We start from the raw sequence: 19,265 nt of genomic DNA, 5'->3' as shown, positions 1-19,265 counted from the left end.
TGAGCCAGCATGGCTGAGCTTGGAAACCTCTCCCTTTCTCCTCAGCATGGCTGGCTCAGGAATTCTGGGAGTTGAAGTCCATGAGTCATAAAAGAGCCAAGGTTACCTACCCCTGGCCTAGGCCTCATGTGCTACTTCCATCCTTTTTGTGCAAAAGAATCAAATTTCAGCAGCCCAGAGAGGGAAGACGCTCATGGGCTCCTTTACCACACTAAAGAGGGAGCCAATGTTGATGCCTGATACCAAAGGTGGCATTCCGGATCCCCTCATTCTGGCCTTCCTGGGAGGGCAGTGTGTAAATAAAAATGACAGCAGTGAGTGAAGAGGAGCTCCTTTTCTGACGGCAAGGAAGTGGGTGCCGCCCAAACTCATCAGCTGCCTGTCCCGAGCCTTGTCATTATCTCCCCTCCATTAACCAACCACTCAGCTTTACAGCTCAGATCAATATTGTCCTCTATATTGAAGCCCGAGAGCAATTTACATCTGCTTTCCCCCTTACGGCAAACCCGGACGGCAAGCCGTAAAAGCATCCAATTTTTTTTTCTGCACCTAAACAAAAGAGAAACACGTTTAGTTTTATATTCATTTAATAGTTTACCAATTGGTACAATAAGATTTTTGTTTTAATATGCAGAAAACATGAATAAATTTTGTTTTACACAGTCTGAGAGCAACAAATCTTACTGTAAAACACAGAGCAGTATTATATACATTCCTTTACTGATTTTTGTTTTTAATTTTAATCGTGTCAATATCTTCAGTTAACTCCTACATTCTGGGGGTGAGGAAAAAAGTTCTCCAATAGCGATTTTTACATCGCTCTTACTGGATTTAAAAAAAAAAAAAGACTCGTGTCTTCTTGTCAGTGTCAGGCTCAAACTTCTAAAACATGGACAGTTTTTGCTAATTACTTCCAGAAAAAAACTTTGGGAAAATTCAAAAGAGATACTTAGGACAAGAAAGCAATTTACAAGGACAGAGGGGGGGGGGAAAAAAGGAAGGGGAACCGACTTAATATCCAGCTGTGACTTGCGAAATCCAGTTCCACATTTATCAGCTTTATCCTATTTCCTCCCCGATCACTTTTGCTAACTTTACATACCATTATTAATAGAGATTTGTAGTAGCTAGTACCTTGGGCATTTTTTAAAAATACATAACTGTGAAATCATAAACGGAGAAGTCGTTCTGTCCACACTCCAAATTCGGTCCATTTTACATTCCAAACTGCATTTCAGGATTTTCAAGCCACAACTGTGAGTGAAACCCAGCACAAAATATTATCATTTTAAATAGCTTTCAATGGATCGGGTTGTGGAGTCAGGGGAATAGGCAAAGAGGGAGGGAACGAGAAAAGGCCATTTAAGAACGATTTGACCAACTCTTCGACTGACAGAAAGAAAGGTAAGAGGCAAACAGAAAGAGCAGCAGACAGAACAGACCTGGGAAGGGGTTTTGGGGATCAGGGTAAGGGGCAGTGAAGCAACCGCCAAAGCTTTCAAAATACTACAGTGCTCCACAGCTCTTGACAACTTGCTAGCAACTAGTATTTTGTGGGTTTTTTTTTTTAAATGTTTCATTATTAGTGCTCTGGGCACATCATTGGTCACACCACACACAAAAGTAGGACGGCTTTTCAAACAAAAAAAAAGTGTAAAGTGCAGATTGCTCCAAGACTTGAGTCGGGGTGTCCAACCTTGGCAACTTTTAAGACCTGTGGCTTTGATGCCAGATTCCCCCAGCCAGCCATCTGGCCAAGAAATAGGTTGGCTAGGGAATTCTGGGAATTGAAGTCCACAGGTCTTAAAGGTTGCGAAGGTTGGACACCCTGACTTAAGTTTTTGGATTATGTTCCAATCACCAAAGGAGGAAAAAAAAAAGTTTGCACTTTTTTCAGGTGAAAGAACCAAAAAAAAAAAAAAAGAAGGATCTAGGACATTTCCGGGGCAGTCTCAGCTCTTGCAGTTCTGGAATAGTTCAAGGAAAAACTGCCTGCAATTCAACAGACAGACAGACCCGTCCATAGAGAAATCTGGCGCTTTGTAGCCATTTTGCCCATGCTTGAATGACCAAATGCTTCAACGGTGAACTTTTTTCCCATTTGGTTTTGTGTTGAAAACGGGGCTAGTTAACTAGTTAAACCCACAACCATCCCTGAGAACGCTTACTGACGATGGACTATTAAGGGGCAAATTTGCAAGGGCCTTTCTCCCCAAATTAATTGAAGAAAAACATTTTGCTTCAATCGCTGCTTGCTGTTTCAGTAGAAAAAAGCAACAGTGGTAAGCTCCCATTAGTAAGGTACCCTTGTTTTACTGATTATGCTAATATATTTACTTCCACTTTAAAAAAAAAAAATCATTAGAGTCACTACATCTGGCCAAGAAATATTTTTCATCTGTTAGCAGGAACTGTTTACATGTTTAAAAAAAAACCAAATAGTCATTGCTTTAAAGTAGAAAATCTCCAATATCCAAGGTCTACTAGAGCAGGAAGTTCTTACTGACCACAACATGACAGGATCACGTCCAGCCTCTACTCTCAAACTACCTTTGGTCTCCTAGTTCCTGGATAAGAAACCCAAATACCCTCAACACACACACACACACACACACACACACACACACACACACACACACACACACACACACTATCAGTGGGGTGAACCAATGTTTGTGATGGAATCTTCTTTCTCTTGGCATGCATTTCAATCCTCCCAAAATGTGTTTCTGTTACTTGTTTTTTTTACAAGGAGACTTTTTGCTTTTTGTTTGTTTGTTAAATAAGTCATAGAACAAATAAAAGCAAATAACCCTTTTCTCTTAAAATAGGTCTGATTGGCAGCTTGCTACATTCATCTGGATTTGGGGGTAGAAAAAGATATGCCTGATTAATTAAGATTAGATTTTATGGTGCTGACAAATGGGGTAAATACATTTATTAGGAGATGATCGGCATTAGGGATAATTTAAGACTTTTCTTCGAATTTTCCACATTGAAATAGGACTGCAGCCTGCATTTCCTTAAGAATAGGTTGGGGGGGGGGTGGCATTAAGGAACAAAACGTGGTTATGAAATTATTGAGAACAGTGTCAACCTTAGTCGCTTTAAGATGACTGGGAATTCTGGGAGTTGAAGTCCACTCATCTTAAAATGGCTAAGGTTGAGAAACACTAATCTAGAAACTTGCAAGGTATCAATCAGCATATAACTCTTCTTCATTTGCTGTAACAGGAATTTTTGTAGTACTCTAAGAGCTTGCTACGTTCTCCACAAAACATTCGGAAATCTGGGACTGCTTGCTTTGAGGAGTTACTAGCTGGAAAAGGAAAGGAGTGCAGAACTGTCCCACTTAATAAACATCCAGCAGCTTTGGGGGGGGCGGCTGGAAGAGGGGGAAGAGAGGTGATGGCTTTTCCCTACTGTTGGTGTTGCACAAACCTGAAACCATAATCAAAACCAACCGAGAGACAGCATGGCTGAACCCTCAGGAGTCAACTGGGGGAAGATTCACCTCTAACTGCTCCAAGTGATAGCTAACGAAGAGCAAGACTAGCAGACTCCTACAACAGGTTTTGCGTGAAGCGTCAAATGTTAGAACGCAAGGATGCTGACAACCAAATTTGGGGGTGGGAGGAGTACACACACATCATACCAAGGTTCTCTTCCTATTTTGCAGCTTGGTAGTATGAACATACTAACTTTTTGCTTTTTTTTTCTTGTTTAAATGTGATAGGAAACCAAAACAGAAATATATCCTATTGATTTGGCAAATACCATGACAGGGGAAAAAAACGAAGAAATTTTATTTGTTTCCATTAATTACATTTAAGATTCTAAGTTGCAGCTTTGTTTTAAATCTAGTATCTTTAGATTTCTTAAGCATACTTAAGTGATGTTACAGAGATACGTGTTTCTGAAATAACCCTCCCGCCCCCCCCAAAAGAACCCCGTTATGAGTCACTTAGTAAATAGGCACCACCAACAGTAGAGTCGGGGATTCAGCTTATCCAGTACAGAATGATTTTGCTGTCACCAGTTGAAGTGCCCCTAATTCAACCAACCAGCTTCTGCCTTCTTAGGTCTGATGTGACCAATGCCAGCCCAAATTCTTAAACCTATGGTACTTCTAGACAACGTATGTAAATTTACAGTATACAATTTGGATTCACCATGCATGAATACTTTGTGTGTAACATTTAATAAGCTCAATCTACATCCAGAATAATTTACATGAAAGGACAATATTTATTTTAAACAGAGCTCAATGGGTAACCATGGTATCCGAGTGCATCCAGAGGGACAGGGAGGGGAGGGGTCAGATGTAAATCCAATCAACGGCACTCCCACACTTTTACTGTTTGATCTACGCTGCCGGTGACCACATAGGGCGCTGTCTTGTGGAAATCTGCAAGGAAGAGAGGGAAAAAAAAGGGGGGGGAAGCTAGTGTGCATAGAATAATTCTATTGAAATTGAACTAAAAAGTTTATGAACTAATATCACTTGAACTACGGGTACAATTCCAACACCTCATACCTGCAGGACATCAGGATGAGGTAAACCAATTAAAAAAAAACTACTGAATGAAATCAAATACTGTCAATTCTTACATAAAACGTTAGTCAATGTTTCATTAAATTAATAACAAGTAACATCCTAAAGCATGCTGGCTGTGGACTTCTGGGAGTTGAAGTTCACACATCTTAAAGTGGCTAAGGTTGAGAAATTGTCCCCCTTTCCCATGCCAAGTATTTCTTCACTTCCAAGTTTAGAGATTGAAAGCCAACCCATTAGGTGAAGGCCATGTGTTTACCAATAAAGCAAAGTTTATATGCTCCATTCAAATTTAGTCAACAAGAACAAGTGAGAACTCGGGCATCTTCTGTTTAGGTTTTGACCAGCTCTTACAAGCTCTGTGATGGACCCCAAGCAATTTAGTAAGGAGTCTGAAGATTGCCATGCGTGTTTAATTTATTGTTAAGGTTCTTTGGACTGCAGACGCTACTGCCAACCTATGTATTAAATGCTACAAATCAAACAAATGGAATATGAGCACACACAATGCTGATGCTAATTACAAGCTTCTTGCATGAATCTTTAAACTCCCATCATGGTTCCCAACAATTAAAATCCCTTTTCTTAAGCAAGAGATAAAGACAGGCCTCCTTTGCTTCCTCCCAAGAACTGTTTCCCTTCCAGCCTTAAGACTTCTGGAGATGAAACACCAGTCTGCTATATGTACAGTATTCCAAGAGGAATGTTCCAATACTGTGGAACAACCTGCCTCCAGAAGCTGTGAATGCTCCAACACTGGATGTTGTTAAGAAGAGACTGGACAGCCATTTGTCTGATATGGTATAGGGTTTCCTGCCTGAGCAGGGGGTTGGACTAGATGACCTCCAAAGTCTCTTCCAACTCTGTCATTATCGTTTTGTTGTTATTGTGATGGTGGTGATGATGATGATGCTATGGGTAGCAAGAAAGAGTACCAGATACAGGGTAGAGTTGGAAGGGACCTTGGAGGTCTTCTAGGCCACCCCCTGGTTCAAGGAGGAGACCGTATACCATTCCAGACATATGGCTGTCTCTTCTTTAAAACCTCCAGGGTTGGAGTACACACAACTTCTGAAGGTAAAGCCATTCCACTGATTAATTGTTCTCACTCTTAGGAAGTTTCTTCTTAGTTCTAGGTTTATTCTCTAGTTGATTAGTTTCCATCCTTTGCTTCTTCTCCTGCCTTCAGGCGCTTTGGAGAATAGGTTGCCCCCGCCCCCCCTCTTCTTTGTGGCAGGCCCTCAAGTATGGAAAAGTGCTATTGTGTCACCCTTAGTCCTTCTCTTTGTTAGATTTAGATTTAAATTAGTTCAAGACAGTGTGAGAACAAATTGCTAAGCATCCAGCCCTTCTAGAGCCAGGCAGCAAGCTACAAAAGGCAAAATGAAGGTATTAATCCCTTCTGTCCCCACCACCTGACTGTAACATTTGTACTAGCTAACATAGCAAGCTAGCAGTGGCTGGCAAACATGCAGAATGTGCTCCCACATGCTCTGAGAACAAAAATTGGGCTGGGACAGACAGAAAAAGCAATATTCTCTGAAGCAGAGGTACAAACAAACAGGAAATATGTTTTAGTTCATGCTCGGAACCAAAAAGCCCAGTTACAATGCCATCAAGTGTTCCAGACCAGCCATGTTCCTTTGCAACAAAGCCTTGAAACGTAAGAGCTTTGCTTTGAGCTTAGAATCCTCAAAATGGAAAATGGCCCAACTCTTTGAACGTGTCTCCTAGGACCAGAACATTTCAAACAATACTGCTAGAAAGAAGCTGCTCCAAGAATGAAGCTGATAACCAGAATCTGAAAGAAGTTGAGATATTTCCAGGAACAAATTGTGGAACAAACCACACGTTACTGGTATCAAATATACCAGTTAAACCTAGAAAAATAAGAGTAGCTATACAGGTAGTTCTGGACTTGTGGGACCGAACTGCATTTGCTAAATGATGTGGTTGCTGGGTAAGTCATTACATGACTGGGCCTGAATTCAGAACCATTCTACTGCAGCTGTTAAGTAAATCATGTGAGTTGTTAAGTGAATCACACGGTTATTAAGTAAATCTGGCTTCCTCAATTGATTTTGCTGGTTGGAAGCAGAGTAGATTTCTGTCAACAGTTCTGAAACAAAAATGTGTAGTCTAGAGATTATGTAAGCTTGGTCCATAACTTTATATCAAAAAAAGGGAAATAGTTTTGTTCCTCCCTGGAAGGAAAGCAGTGGGAAGTATCCTGAAAAATTAAGAGGATTTCAGTAACATCAAAGATCAGAATAGCAGTAGTGATGCTTTCTCATTTGCGGTTATGTGCAACTATGAAAGTCGAATAGTGACAGAATAACTTCAAATTTTAATTTGGAGAGGGTTACTAAAATACATGTTCTATAAGAAGAATTAATCAATTGATTGAGGGGGGGGAAATGAAGCTCAGATACTTTGGCTACCAAATGAGGACTCATTGGAAAAGACCCTGATATTGGAAAAGATGGAAGGAAATGGCAGAGGAGGAGAGGGTTAGATGGTGCCACTGATACAGTGGGCATGAGTTTGGGCAGATTCAGGGAGACAGTGGAGGATTGGGGTGTGTGTGTGTGTGTGTGTGTGTGTGTGTGTGTGAGAGAGAGAGAGAGAGAGAGAGAGAGAGAGAGAGAGAGAGAGAGAGAGAGAGAGAGAGAATGCTATAATCCATGGGGTCGCAAAGAGCTGGACACAACTTAGCAACTGATCAACAACAATCAGGAAAAAATAAAGGCTGATTGAAGTTATGATCAGGAAGAGCAGTTCTCTCTACAAGCATGCAGAATGAGTGAAAAAAAAAAAGATTAAGAGAGGTAGAAAGGGGGCAGGGGTAGGAACCATGATGTATGTGTATGGAGAGGATTAAAGAAATAACTGGAATTTCCCTGCACAAGCTACTTATTTATTGTTGATGGAGGCAAGTTGACTTGATGGGCATTTGTTGACTGGGTTTTTTGGTTGAGGTGTGATGCATTCAACATACAAGCCCAGCTCCCATTCACAGAGCAAGGCAAGGAATCTCTCAGTCTGTCTCTCTCTGTCTCTCTCTCTGTGGTGCACGTTACTAGCACACTTAATGCATATACATACCCAACGAGGTAACAAAATGTTCGTGCGCATTAAGAGTCTTCATGCATCTTTTGTTCTTGTAGTCCCAGACACGTAAGGTCTTGTCATCGGCACAGCTCAAAATAAATTTACCACCAGAGTGGAACAGGACACCACGTACCCAGTTATCATGGCCCACCTTTTAAGCGAAAATAGAAGGGGGGGAAAAAAAACCAAACCAAAGTCACAAGCAGATCACAGATGGATATCTGGATATGAATAACACAAGTCTAAATCCAGAGTTCAGAGTACGTTGCTCCTTGCCCCAAATTTGCTATATGCTAAACTTAACAGCATTTTGAGTTTCTTGGCTGGCAATGGTAACCTGTTTTTCTAGTCTTCCTTCAAGCCCTCCCAATTCTATTTATTCTGATGCCTGCACTTGGATTCCTCAGAGAATGCCTGAAGTTCACCCTGTAAGAAGTGCAGATCTATTCCCTCATGTAGCAACTAGGTAAGAGTTGCAAAGCAAACGAACAAGAGAAAAGGATATTCAGGGAACTTACGAGGGTCATAAGGCACATGCCAGTACTAATGTCCCACATCTTAATGGTCTTGTCTCTAGATCCAGAAAGCAGGAAAGGCCCAGGCTTACCACTCTTCTTAGTCTACAGGGAAGGAAAAAAGGAACACTCTGTAAAAATTAGATATTCTGCATGAAGAAGTAAGTAAACAATGTGGAGACTTAAGTGAAGCTCTAAGTATTTTCCCTTCAAGATGCTCAGAAGGAATACAACAGCAGAGAGTCTCCCAACAGATAGACACATGGTTTCGAGTAAGACAAAGTTGCTCCTGTGTGCTCTAAAATAGATGCCACTGCAGATTATGTTGAAAGCATAAGGACACGGTCTGGTGAGAATCTATAGCATTCATTAGAATTATTGCAACCACAGAAAAGGGACAAAACGCCAGGCCAACTTCCTATGTTCTAAATCCTTGCCCATCATGGCTGCTGGGATCCAGCAGACATGGTGGGACTGGATTGGCCTCAGGAGATGTAAATACACCTATATATTTTGTTTGTTTGGGTGTATTATTATACAGACTGTACACCGCTTAGATTAGCTTGAAGGGGCACAAAAAGGTGTATGTGTGTGGGCGTATGTGTGTGAGGGGGCGAAGGTGCCTGCACACAAACTATAGTCTTAATTTTCTTGAGATTTTACCTCAGCACCACTGAGATTGTATCTTTTGAGACCAATGACCGTGAAACAGTACGACAACAGCTCAGAGAGTTAAGAAATGCAGGATCAGTATATGGAAGTTTTATTCCTATTTGTAGGACCATCCTCAGAGAGCTTTGAATGGAGAGATTTCGCTTGAGTTGTCTATCCAAAGCCACTGGAAGAGATTGGGTGATCACCGCGAGATTCAAGACAATCTCTTTTCTTGTACCCTCCTAAGTCAGAGGTTCTGTTGACAGGAAGGTTCCAGACCCAGGGATTAGGAAAATAACTTCTGTATGGCAGAAGGTATCATTTCTTCCAAAGGAAGACATGCCCAACCTGGTACTTTCCTTGACTTTAACCTAGCTCTAGAAGCACAGTTGCCCTCAATGGTAAGGAGGATCTATGCCAGTGGTTCTCAACCTTTTTAATGTCACGACCCCCAACCGGTCATAAGTCGAGGACTACTCAACCAGTCGTAAGTCGAGGACTACTCAACTGGTGCAGCACCGTTTGCAGAATGGGACTTTTGGTGGGCTCAGCAGGGCAGAGACAGCCTGGACAATTCCTATTGGCTTTTGAAAGCAATAGAATTAGACTCTATTCAAGAGAGTATATTCTATTGGCTTTCAAAAGCCAATAGAATAAAAGGGAGTAGCACAGCTAAGGAAAAGGGGGAAAAAATGGCGGACTGCATTGTTTGGCAACCCCCGTGAAATGGTTGTTCGACCCCAAATGGGGTCCCAACCCACAGGTTGAGAACCACTGATCTACGCCAAGCTTCAGTGCTTAAGATATAATACATCTGGGCTGAATAATTGCCTATTATTTTGCTTTTCTATTTCATTAAATAAATTTCGTGGCTTTTTTTTATCTTTACTGTGTTCATTGTTTTCTCATGATCTTTGCACATGTAGGACTTCCTTATAATTCGCTTGCAAACTGCTCAAAGCTCCTCTGGGAGGAACAGAGGTAAAGAAATAAAACAAACAACAGAGCTGCTTAAGGTTCAGCCAATGAACACAAATCATCAATTTAAAAAAAAGCAAAAATAAAATAAAATAAAATCTGTCCAATTTAAAAAAAAACATTGCTCCATCATAAACGTCTATGGCAGTGGTTCTCAACCTTTCTAATGCCGCGACCCCATAGTACAGTTCCCCATGTTGTGGTGACCCCCAACCACTTATACATCACCGGGTGCCAGGGGCTTGGCCAAAGAAAAGGGGAAAAAAATGGCGGACAGCCTTGTTTGGCAACCCCCGTGAAATGGTCGTTCGACCCCAAATGGGGTCCCGACCCACAGGTTGAGAACCACTGGTCTATGGAGTTTCACAGAATGAACTGTGAACTTTGTCTTCATTGAGTGAGGGCTGCTTTCATTAACAGAGGAGACCTGTTGAGGAAAGTGATTTTAGAACTGAGAGGTTTGAAGATGTCCCACAGCCACACTAGATATTATTAACTTTGCCCATGTAAGGATTGCTATATTGGGGACTTTTGCCTTCCAATTAGCAGAAGAACTTGACCTGAATAATTCCTGAGTCTCATATTTTCAAAATAGAGAGAATGCACTAATTCACTCCATGTTTTCTCATCAAGTACAGTATAATCTGCTGTCCTCAGGTGGGTTAGATCCACAACATGCAAGATATCTGACAGCATGATGTTGAAAGGATTTTCCATTATGTTCAAATATATCTTTTCTCCTTCAACACTTTAACATCCAACTTGTGGCCACGTTTAGGATAACTACTTGGGGAATTCTTTTTAGCTGATCTAAAAAAAGATACTATTATATCTGAAACAGATATGGAACAGTTTGTCTGTTCAGACACAATGATGAAGATATAATTTGTTCCATGCATCATCTTCCATTAGGCCTCCCTAATTTGCCTCCTCTTTTCCTGTGCTCAAGGAGAACCATTTCATTTACAGAGTCAGAAGAACCGATTAAGAGATCCTTCTAAGACACTGTCTATGGAGATTCCCAGTCATCCAGGTCATAGTTATCCCAAAGATGCTTTTTTCACGAGGCAACTGGACTTTCCTGTTTTTCTTTGAACGTTTCGCTTCTCATCCAAGAAGCTTCTTTAGCTCTTCAGAAAAAGAGCTGAAGAAGCTTCTTGGATGAGAAGCGAAATGTCTTCAAAGAAACACAAGGAAGTCCAGTTGCCTCGTGAAAAAGCACTTTTGGGACCCCTAAGAACATGTAGAAATCCAGAATTAAACAGGACACAAAACACTGAAGACACTTAAGTAGCAACCAGGTCATTACCGTTGGCATGCTGGAAAAGGGAGCCTGAGGCACCTTATGTTATGATTTACTCTTAAATGTTGAAGATAAAAACAGAACTGCAGACACAAAGCTACTTTTGTCAGCCTTCCACAAGCTGGTTCCCTTCAGAAATGTGGGCCATGCTGACTGGGAATTTTTCAAGGGAGGTTCTCAACCTTGAGAATCCACCCTGGGGAAGGCTGATGTATGTTCAGCCAAAATTTGAGCTTTGCTACAACATACATTCTCTGTCCCCGTGACTGTAGGGCCCCCTTAAAAGCAAAAGCAAAGCTGGAATAAGGTCTTACTAAACAGTTATGGGAATCTAACATTCTTCAGCCCTGGAGGCTGTTGGTTATCATTCCAGCATTGAGCCAGCACAGGGTGGAGGAGAAAAAAAAAAAAGTCAGCTGAGAGAAATGACCAAGATAAGAATGCAGGGATAACCTTTGTAGAAATTGGAAAAGTTGCAACCCTGATCACAATAAGGGCAAATTGGTGGCAATCCTTTGATGCTGCCATTCTAAATTTTTAAACTGTATGTATATATGTATGTATGTATGTATGTATGTATGTATGTATGTATATGTTTTCTGAAGTTTTCGCGGGTGTTTGTATGTAGGTCTTTGGTTATTCGGGCTTTCTCCCGCGTAAAATTGGAAGTGTCTTGGCGACGTTTCGACAAAGTCCCATTCATCATCTTCAGGCTGGTGTTTTCAGCTTCCTGCTTCGAGGAGCAATCTCCTCGAAGCACAAAGCTGAAAACACCAGCCTGAAGATGACGAATGGGACTTTGTCGAAACATCGCCAAGACACTTCCAATTTTACGCGGGAGAAAACCCGAATAACCAAAGACCTACATATATACATACATACATACATACATACATACATACATACTGGTAAAAGTGCGACTCCCGGGCATAATTATGAATAAAAGAATAAAACACGATCACCGGGAGAGTTGAAGTAAGAATACTTTACTAAAAATATACTTATACTAAAAAGTTGCCAAGCTTTCGCTGGGGGAACTCCCCAACATCGTCAGGGCTAAAAGGCCATTGCAATACAGGTGGTTTAAATAGGTTCAAGTAACGTTTGCGCACGGCTCCTAGACCGTGTTACTGGCCCTGATTGGCCAACTGATAACCAAGATGTGTCTATAACGTTATGTTCTTTTCTTCGGATGCCCTTCCCTATCCCTCCACTTGAGTGCAAAACAACGGGAGGGAACGGTAAGGAAGACTGGGGTGGGGAATAAAGACATGATTACTGAGGCATACCACATTCAGATAAGAGCTGCGGACACGACAAAGGAGGGGAGAGGTATACAATTGGGAAGGGATATTAACCCACAGTTAGTGGAACCCTATCCCCATCATAAGACACAAGAAAACATCAGATCGAATCCTCCCCCTGACACGGCAGGTGATGATATTATTGGAAGAGGAGGGGATGCAAGGTTACTAACGCCTCCAAAGACCAGTAGTGGAGGGATAGGGAAGGGCATCCGAAGAAAAGAACATAACATTATAGACACATCTTGGTTATCAGCTGGCCAATCAGGGCCAGTAACACAGTCTAGGAGCCATGCGCAAACGTTACTTGAACCTACTTAAACCACCTTTATTGCAATGGCCTTTTAGCCCTGACGATGCTGGGGAGTTCCCCAGCGAAAGTTTGGCAACTTTTTAGTATAAGTATATTTTTAGTAAAGTATTCTTACTTCAACCCTCCCGGTGATCGTGTTTTATTCTTTTATTCATACATACATACACACACACACACACACACACACACACACACACAGGCAATTGGGCTTTTTTTTCCCCCTTCAAAACATTTCGTTTCTCATCCAAGAAGGTTCTTCAGTTCTGTGTTTGGGAAAAGCACCTTTGGGACAACCATGACCTGAATGACTGAGATCTCCATAGTCATTTAGTAAACGAATTTTCACAGAGGAGCCGGCATGGGTAGAAATTGAACCCAGAAGCCTGCTCTGCGTAGCTTGCCCTCTGAGGACTTCATTCACAGAAAGAAAAAATAATGATCACGGTGTAGGATGGTTAGATAAATGATAATAAAAATGAACTTCACACACTGATTACCTGATATATAAATTGTACTGCAATGCAGATATGGTTCCCTAGGAGTTTAGCCAGATTCCCCAAGCCAAGCAGCAATTTGCTAACATGGCCAGCCATGACTCCCTTTACTCATTCTAACAAGAGTCACTTGGCTGAGATGGGCGGCTATAGAAATTGAATGAACAAACGAATAAATGAAAATCCACTCTTGTTTCTTCTCCTATCAACCTCTTTGCCTTCATGCCCTATTAAATACAAGGCAACAATATGGCTTATTTGGAAAAACACCTAGATGGAATGACAGCTTCCTTACATTGACTTCCAACTGATTGCAAAGCAACATGAAGAGCTTCTGCTGTAGATCTTGTGTGACAAGGGAGTAGGTCATTCACAAAATCAACTGTTGCCCATGCTCATGGTTTAGATCAGGGGTAGGCAACCTCGGCTCTTTTATGACTCGTGGACTTCAACTCCCAGAATTCCTGAGCCAGCCATGCTGAGGGGAAAGGGAAAGGTTTCCAAGGTGAGCCATGCTGGCTCAGGCATTCTGGGAGTTGAAGTCCATGAGTCATAAAAGAGCCAAGGTTGCCTACCCCTGGTTTAGATCCTCATACTTAAGGCCCTTAAGTATGCTATGGCCAAAGGTTACTAAGGAATTAGATTTGCCGGTGGGGGGCCTGCTCATATTCTCCTTAGAGTCATTCAGTTAGATTTCATTTATGCTTCACTGAAATGCTAAGCTAAAAACCTAAGACTCATAGCGTTAAAAATCCTTCTGCTGCCCAAAGGATTAACTGTCACTTCTATATTTGAATTTAGTCATTTTTAAAACATCTTTACTATCTTAATTGTTGAAAGAAAGACTGTGGTATAATTCACATAGGTGGCCACAAGTTTTTTTGTTTTGGGTATCTTATGCCTATTTTGTTAAGTATAGGCTATACTTGGAAGTAGGGAATTGCAAATGATTTTAAATAAACGTTGAAACCACCCCATTTTTTCTTACAGAAAAAAAATGAAAATGAAAAAAAAATCCATCACCTTCCTCAAAATAATACCAATGACCCAAAGTAGCAGGACTGTGCTGAGTCTTCCCCAATTTGATGCTATCTATTCCTCCAAATCAGAGGTGGGGAATCGTGACCCCTTTATGACTTGTGAACCTCAACTCTCAGAATTCCTGAACCAGGAATTCTGGGAGTTGAAGCACTTAAGTTATAAAGGGCACCCCTGCTCTAAATGTTTCAGACCTACAGCTTCCACAATTCCCCAATGAGATTACAGAATTATATTGTAATGCATCGTAATATAGGGAGTCCTCGATTTACGACCATTTGTTCAACAATGGTTCAAAAGTCTCAGAAAAAGTGACTTCTGACTTGTCCTCAAAGTTATGACAGTCACACTATTGAAATCGCAGTACACACATACAACAACAAAGTGGTATGTCATAGATCATAACTCATAGTTACAATCATTAATCATAAGATACAAACAACAAGTGATAAATCGTAAGATACCAATAAAAGATAATAAGAAAGATGAAAAGAGGAGAAATGAGAAGATGAGAAAGATGGTAGTAGCAATAGCTACAATATGGGTAAATTTCTTAGGCCTCTAGACCAGCGGTTCTCAACCTGTGGGTCGGGACCCCATTTGGGGTCGAACGACCATTTCACGGGGGTTGCCAAACAACGCAGTCCACCATTTTTTCCCCTTTTCCTTAGCTGTGCTACTCCCTTTTATTCTATTGGCTTTTGAAAGCCAATAGAATAGACTCTCTTAAATAAAGTCTAATTCTATTGGCTTTCAAAAGCCAATAGGAACTGTCCAGGCTGTCTCTGCCCTGCTGAGCCCGCCAAAAGTCCCATTCTGCAAACGGTGCTGCACCAGTTGAGTAGTCCTCGACTTACGACCGGTTGAGGAGTCCTCGGCTTATGACCGGTTGGGGGGGGGGGTCGCGGCATTAAAAAGGTTGAGAACCACTGCTCTAGACAATGCCGTGGGAATTAAGTGTTCAGCAGGGAGATGGCATGGGGCAAAACAACTTGTCTTTGATTCTATAAAGGGGATAAAAAAGATTTCCCTTGGAAGAAAGGATGTTTCTCTAAGTGAAATCTCTTACCTCAGATCCTGTAGCTTCCAATATGGTGGAATAAGAGCTCTCGGGAGCCCAGGAAATACACTCTACTACATGCTCATGTTCTCTAAGTTCAGCTTTGCACTCCTTTGTTGCTACCACCCAGACACGCACGGTCTGGTCATTAGAACAGCTGGCAATCAGCGTGCCATCCTGGTTAGGCCGTACCATGCGGACCCATTCTCGATGTCCATTGAAAGTCTTCACACAGTAGCTGTTGACAGGAAAGAAAACATGTTGTATTAATGCAAGATTGCTACACAAAACAGAACGAATAAAACTGACGGTCTGCGAATAATTCAGGTGGCTGCATTTTTTTTTAAAGTGCTAGCCTGTAGTCTTGCCAACCTAGTTTAGAAATTTGTGTTATGAAACTGGGTTGGGAAGGCTATGGGAGTTTTGAATAGGCAGACAACAAAGGAAGGGGGGGGGAGAACAGTTAAAGAAATCAAGATTTGAGCAGGCGCATAAAATGGTCTCAGAGGTTTTCCAGGATAGCCACCAATATCAGACCAATTCTACAGAAAGTATCCAAAATATTGGATATGCTGAAGAAAGACAGGAAATCTGAGATCACTTTCCTTGTAAGTCTAAAGAAATGTATGTATCACACTTCCAATGCTCCTGGGCTGTAGTACGTGACAACTGAAAAGAACTATGCTTATCCACAACAAATACAAAGTTTTTAAACTGGAATTGTGTAAACTAACAACACAGGCCGAAGACAACACTTGGTTTTTGTGTAGAATGCCAAAGACCGTATTTTAAAATTGAGACAACCAGGATGAAGGACAAAACCAAGTGATTCAATGTTGAGCTGAATTAACATGATCACTCTCCATGCACTGGTTTCTCCCCCTCCAATTTACAAATTACAAGGTTTTCAGATACTATATTAGATCAGTAAGTTTCAGCCATGAACAGAATTTCAGTCTTTATGACAGTGGTTTAAAAAAAAAACAGAGGGGAAAATGTCACTATACAAGCCCAGAGTTTCATAGAGGCAATTTGCCTTTATTTCTCACTTGTACATCTCTGTGCTAAAATATAACAGCCAAACTGGCTACAGAGACTGATCTCTTCCTAGTAGATAACCTTCTGCTCAGGCAGCTAATGTAGCAGGAATCCATGTTATGAAACACTGGAAAATTTGTGATCAAAGGTAAGGATCCAATATGTTGTCTCCAGGAACAAACAGAGGCCTTATGCATGGTATTACACAATTAGTATGGAAGTTTATATTGACAAAGAAAATACCATATTTTTCGGCGTATAAGGCGACCCGGCATATAAGACGACCCCCGACTTCGGCACCAAGTTGCATGCCTAGAAAGTCATCTTACACGCCGGAAACTACCGTTATTTCTGGCGTATAAGATGACTCGGCGTATAAGACGACCCCCAACTTCGGCGCCGATTTCAATTTTTTCGAAAGTCGTCTTATACGACTGAAAGTACGGTACTTTGCTTTCCAATAGACCAGGAGAACCAGGAAAGCTGTGAACAGGTTGGCACATATTTTAAACAGACTTGGTTATGTTGTGGCCTAACCCACCACAGGTCAGGCATCTGTTGATGGTCATCATCTACTAATTGAGCAACCAAAGAATATCGTCATCTGATGAACAGCTTTGTTAGTTCTGCATCAGACTGGTCTTCCCTATTACCTGCCACTTGATCCTGTTAACTTAGAGATGCTGAGAAGTCAATCTGAATTTTTCTCTATGAAATGCCTTTCTTCCACTAACTACAAGCCGATGGTTCCTCTACGGCAGTGTTTCTCAACCTTGACAATTTTAAGGCATGTGGACTTCAACTCCCAGAATTCCACAGCCAGCAATGCTGGCTGTGGAATTCTGGGAGTTGAAGTCCACATGCCTTAAAATTGTCAAGGTTGAGAAACACTGCTCTACGGTGTTCATCTCATTTCCTAAAGGCAAGTCTAAAGATGTATCGTTTCACCTTCATATAAATATATCTGCAAGATCTTACCCTGTTTGAATTTCCCACATTTTGATGGTTTTATCCCTTGAAGCAGATACTATATAATCCCCATTGGGCATGATGGCTACTGAAGAAACATTATGATCATGTCCTACAGAAGAAGAAAAAAGAAAGCACAAACTCAAAATTAAGTTCCCATGTGACTTTATCACAACATATGTGAATACCATTATTGAATTCACCCCTTCGCACAATTCTATAAGACACCCAAGTGCCAAACTGGGTGCCTTCCAGATGTGCCAGCTTATAACTGCCATCAATCTCAGTCAGCATGCTGCCATATGGTAATCCTCAAGAGGCAAACAAGATGGGATGCTAAAAAAAGCACATAGTATGCTTTGGCAGTTGCCTGGCTATATATAATGATTTGTTGCACAGCTTCTGAGGAATAATTGTGGTACGCTAATTAAACCTCAAGAATACACATTTTCACCCCAGGTACTTGAGCAAGGAGCCTCAGCCCTTAAGGTTGTAACCTTGCAGATACTGAAAGAATCTGGAAATAGCAAGGGAGCGGTTTCATGTCAGTATGCTCAAGAATTTTAAATCAAAGAAAGATTGCTACATAAATTTAAAAAAAAAAGGACAAGTGGCATCCTTGACTTTAGGCAACTTATAAACAGACTGTTTTTTCAGTCCCGAAGACTGAATCTATTCTTTGAATCTGTAATCAAGGCTACGTCATCTGAATGGGCGGGGGGGGGACAGTTATATTTTGAATAGCAAAATGTGGTTGTCACATTCAAAAAAGGTCACTGCAGAACTGAAAAGGAGACTGACGGGGGGGGGGGGTAGCTGAATAACCACAGACTGGTAATCCCAAAGAGGACACAGCACTGCAGACTTTTAAAGTGGGAAGGAGGATTGCTGAAATATAAAATTATGCCTGGTGCTAAAAGTTCTTGGCGTTTTTTAAGCTTGTGGGGAGTGGCTGTTCCCTGCAGACATTTAATAATCAGGCTAGGTAACATCATCAGTGCAGAGAAGAGAGAAATCTTAACTGCTGCTCATACTGGCTAAGGCTGGCAGGGATTGGGTTAAAATCACAACACTTGGAGGGTAACAATCTCTCCATTCACTAATCCCCAGGGAGAAAGTTTGTAGACATTAGCCACCATTTTTTAAGCTGCTCTTTTTGAAAAGTAGCAAACATTTTCTGCCTCTAGGCTAGAAACAACGCTACTCAACTTCCTCCAAAAGCAATAAACTTGTTTTCAGAAACATGCTCTGCCTACTGGGGCTCTTTAAAGACACTCTCAGGAAGCAAAAATCTCTGAATGCCTCTCAGCCATGGCTGCAGTTCTGAAACTGTAGAACAGGCAAGTTTTTGATTCAAGGAATTGAAGAGAGAAACAATTTCTGCTTTTGAATACATAACAAAATGAACCAAAATGGATGCTTCCTATGGTTACTGATCGGCAATGGCATCCTATAGTAAACAAACAGTAAGCATTACAGCCTTTAGCTCCCACTCGACGTATTATGTTGCATGAAACCTGTAACATTTTAATATTAGTAGAGTACAACAAAGTTAAATTATAAGCAGCCAGTAATAAGAAACAAAATACACCAGGCAACGTAACAGATTAGTGACAAGAATGTTTAACGTGTGCATGAACTGGATCACACCACTTCCAGGGTTGTGAGTCGTGTCTCCCCATGTTGTGCAACACCCTAGAAAACAACCTGCTAATACACAAAAGGGGAGCTTAGGATATAACTATGGCAGGGGTAGGCAACCTTGGCTCTTTTATGACTCGTGGACTTCAACTCCCAGAATTCCTGAGCCAGCATGGCTCAGCATGGAAACCTCTCCCTTTCTCCTCAGCATGGCTGGCTCGGGAATTCTGGGAGTTGAAGTCCACGAGTCATAAAAGAGCCAAGGTTGCCTACCCCTGAACTATGGCATTCA

General features: G+C 41.4%; 1 protein-coding gene across 2 annotated transcripts in view; it reads right to left on the bottom strand.

Moving 5' to 3' along the window:
- Window positions 1–569: 569 nt before the first annotated feature.
- The window catches only part of PAFAH1B1 (platelet activating factor acetylhydrolase 1b regulatory subunit 1), a 75,154-nt gene continuing 56,458 nt past the window's right edge, over window positions 570–19,265 (bottom strand). For both annotated transcript variants that reach the window (XM_039341764.1, XM_039341771.1), the window contains exons 7-11: window positions 17,342–17,444; window positions 15,335–15,563; window positions 8,185–8,286; window positions 7,661–7,817; window positions 570–4,408 (exon numbers count right to left, since the gene is read on the bottom strand). In XM_039341764.1, the coding sequence (XP_039197698.1) occupies window positions 4,335–4,408; window positions 7,661–7,817; window positions 8,185–8,286; window positions 15,335–15,563; window positions 17,342–17,444 (665 nt within the window). In that variant the 3' untranslated portion in view covers window positions 570–4,334. The remainder of the gene's footprint in view (window positions 4,409–7,660; window positions 7,818–8,184; window positions 8,287–15,334; window positions 15,564–17,341; window positions 17,445–19,265) is intronic.

This window comes from Crotalus tigris, unplaced genomic scaffold, assembly GCF_016545835.1.
Source record: "Crotalus tigris isolate CLP2741 ecotype Arizona unplaced genomic scaffold, ASM1654583v1 scf7180000017550.10884619, whole genome shotgun sequence".
NCBI classification, from domain to species: domain Eukaryota; kingdom Metazoa; phylum Chordata; class Lepidosauria; order Squamata; family Viperidae; genus Crotalus; species Crotalus tigris.
This window is presented reverse-complemented; position numbering and strand designations above follow the sequence as displayed.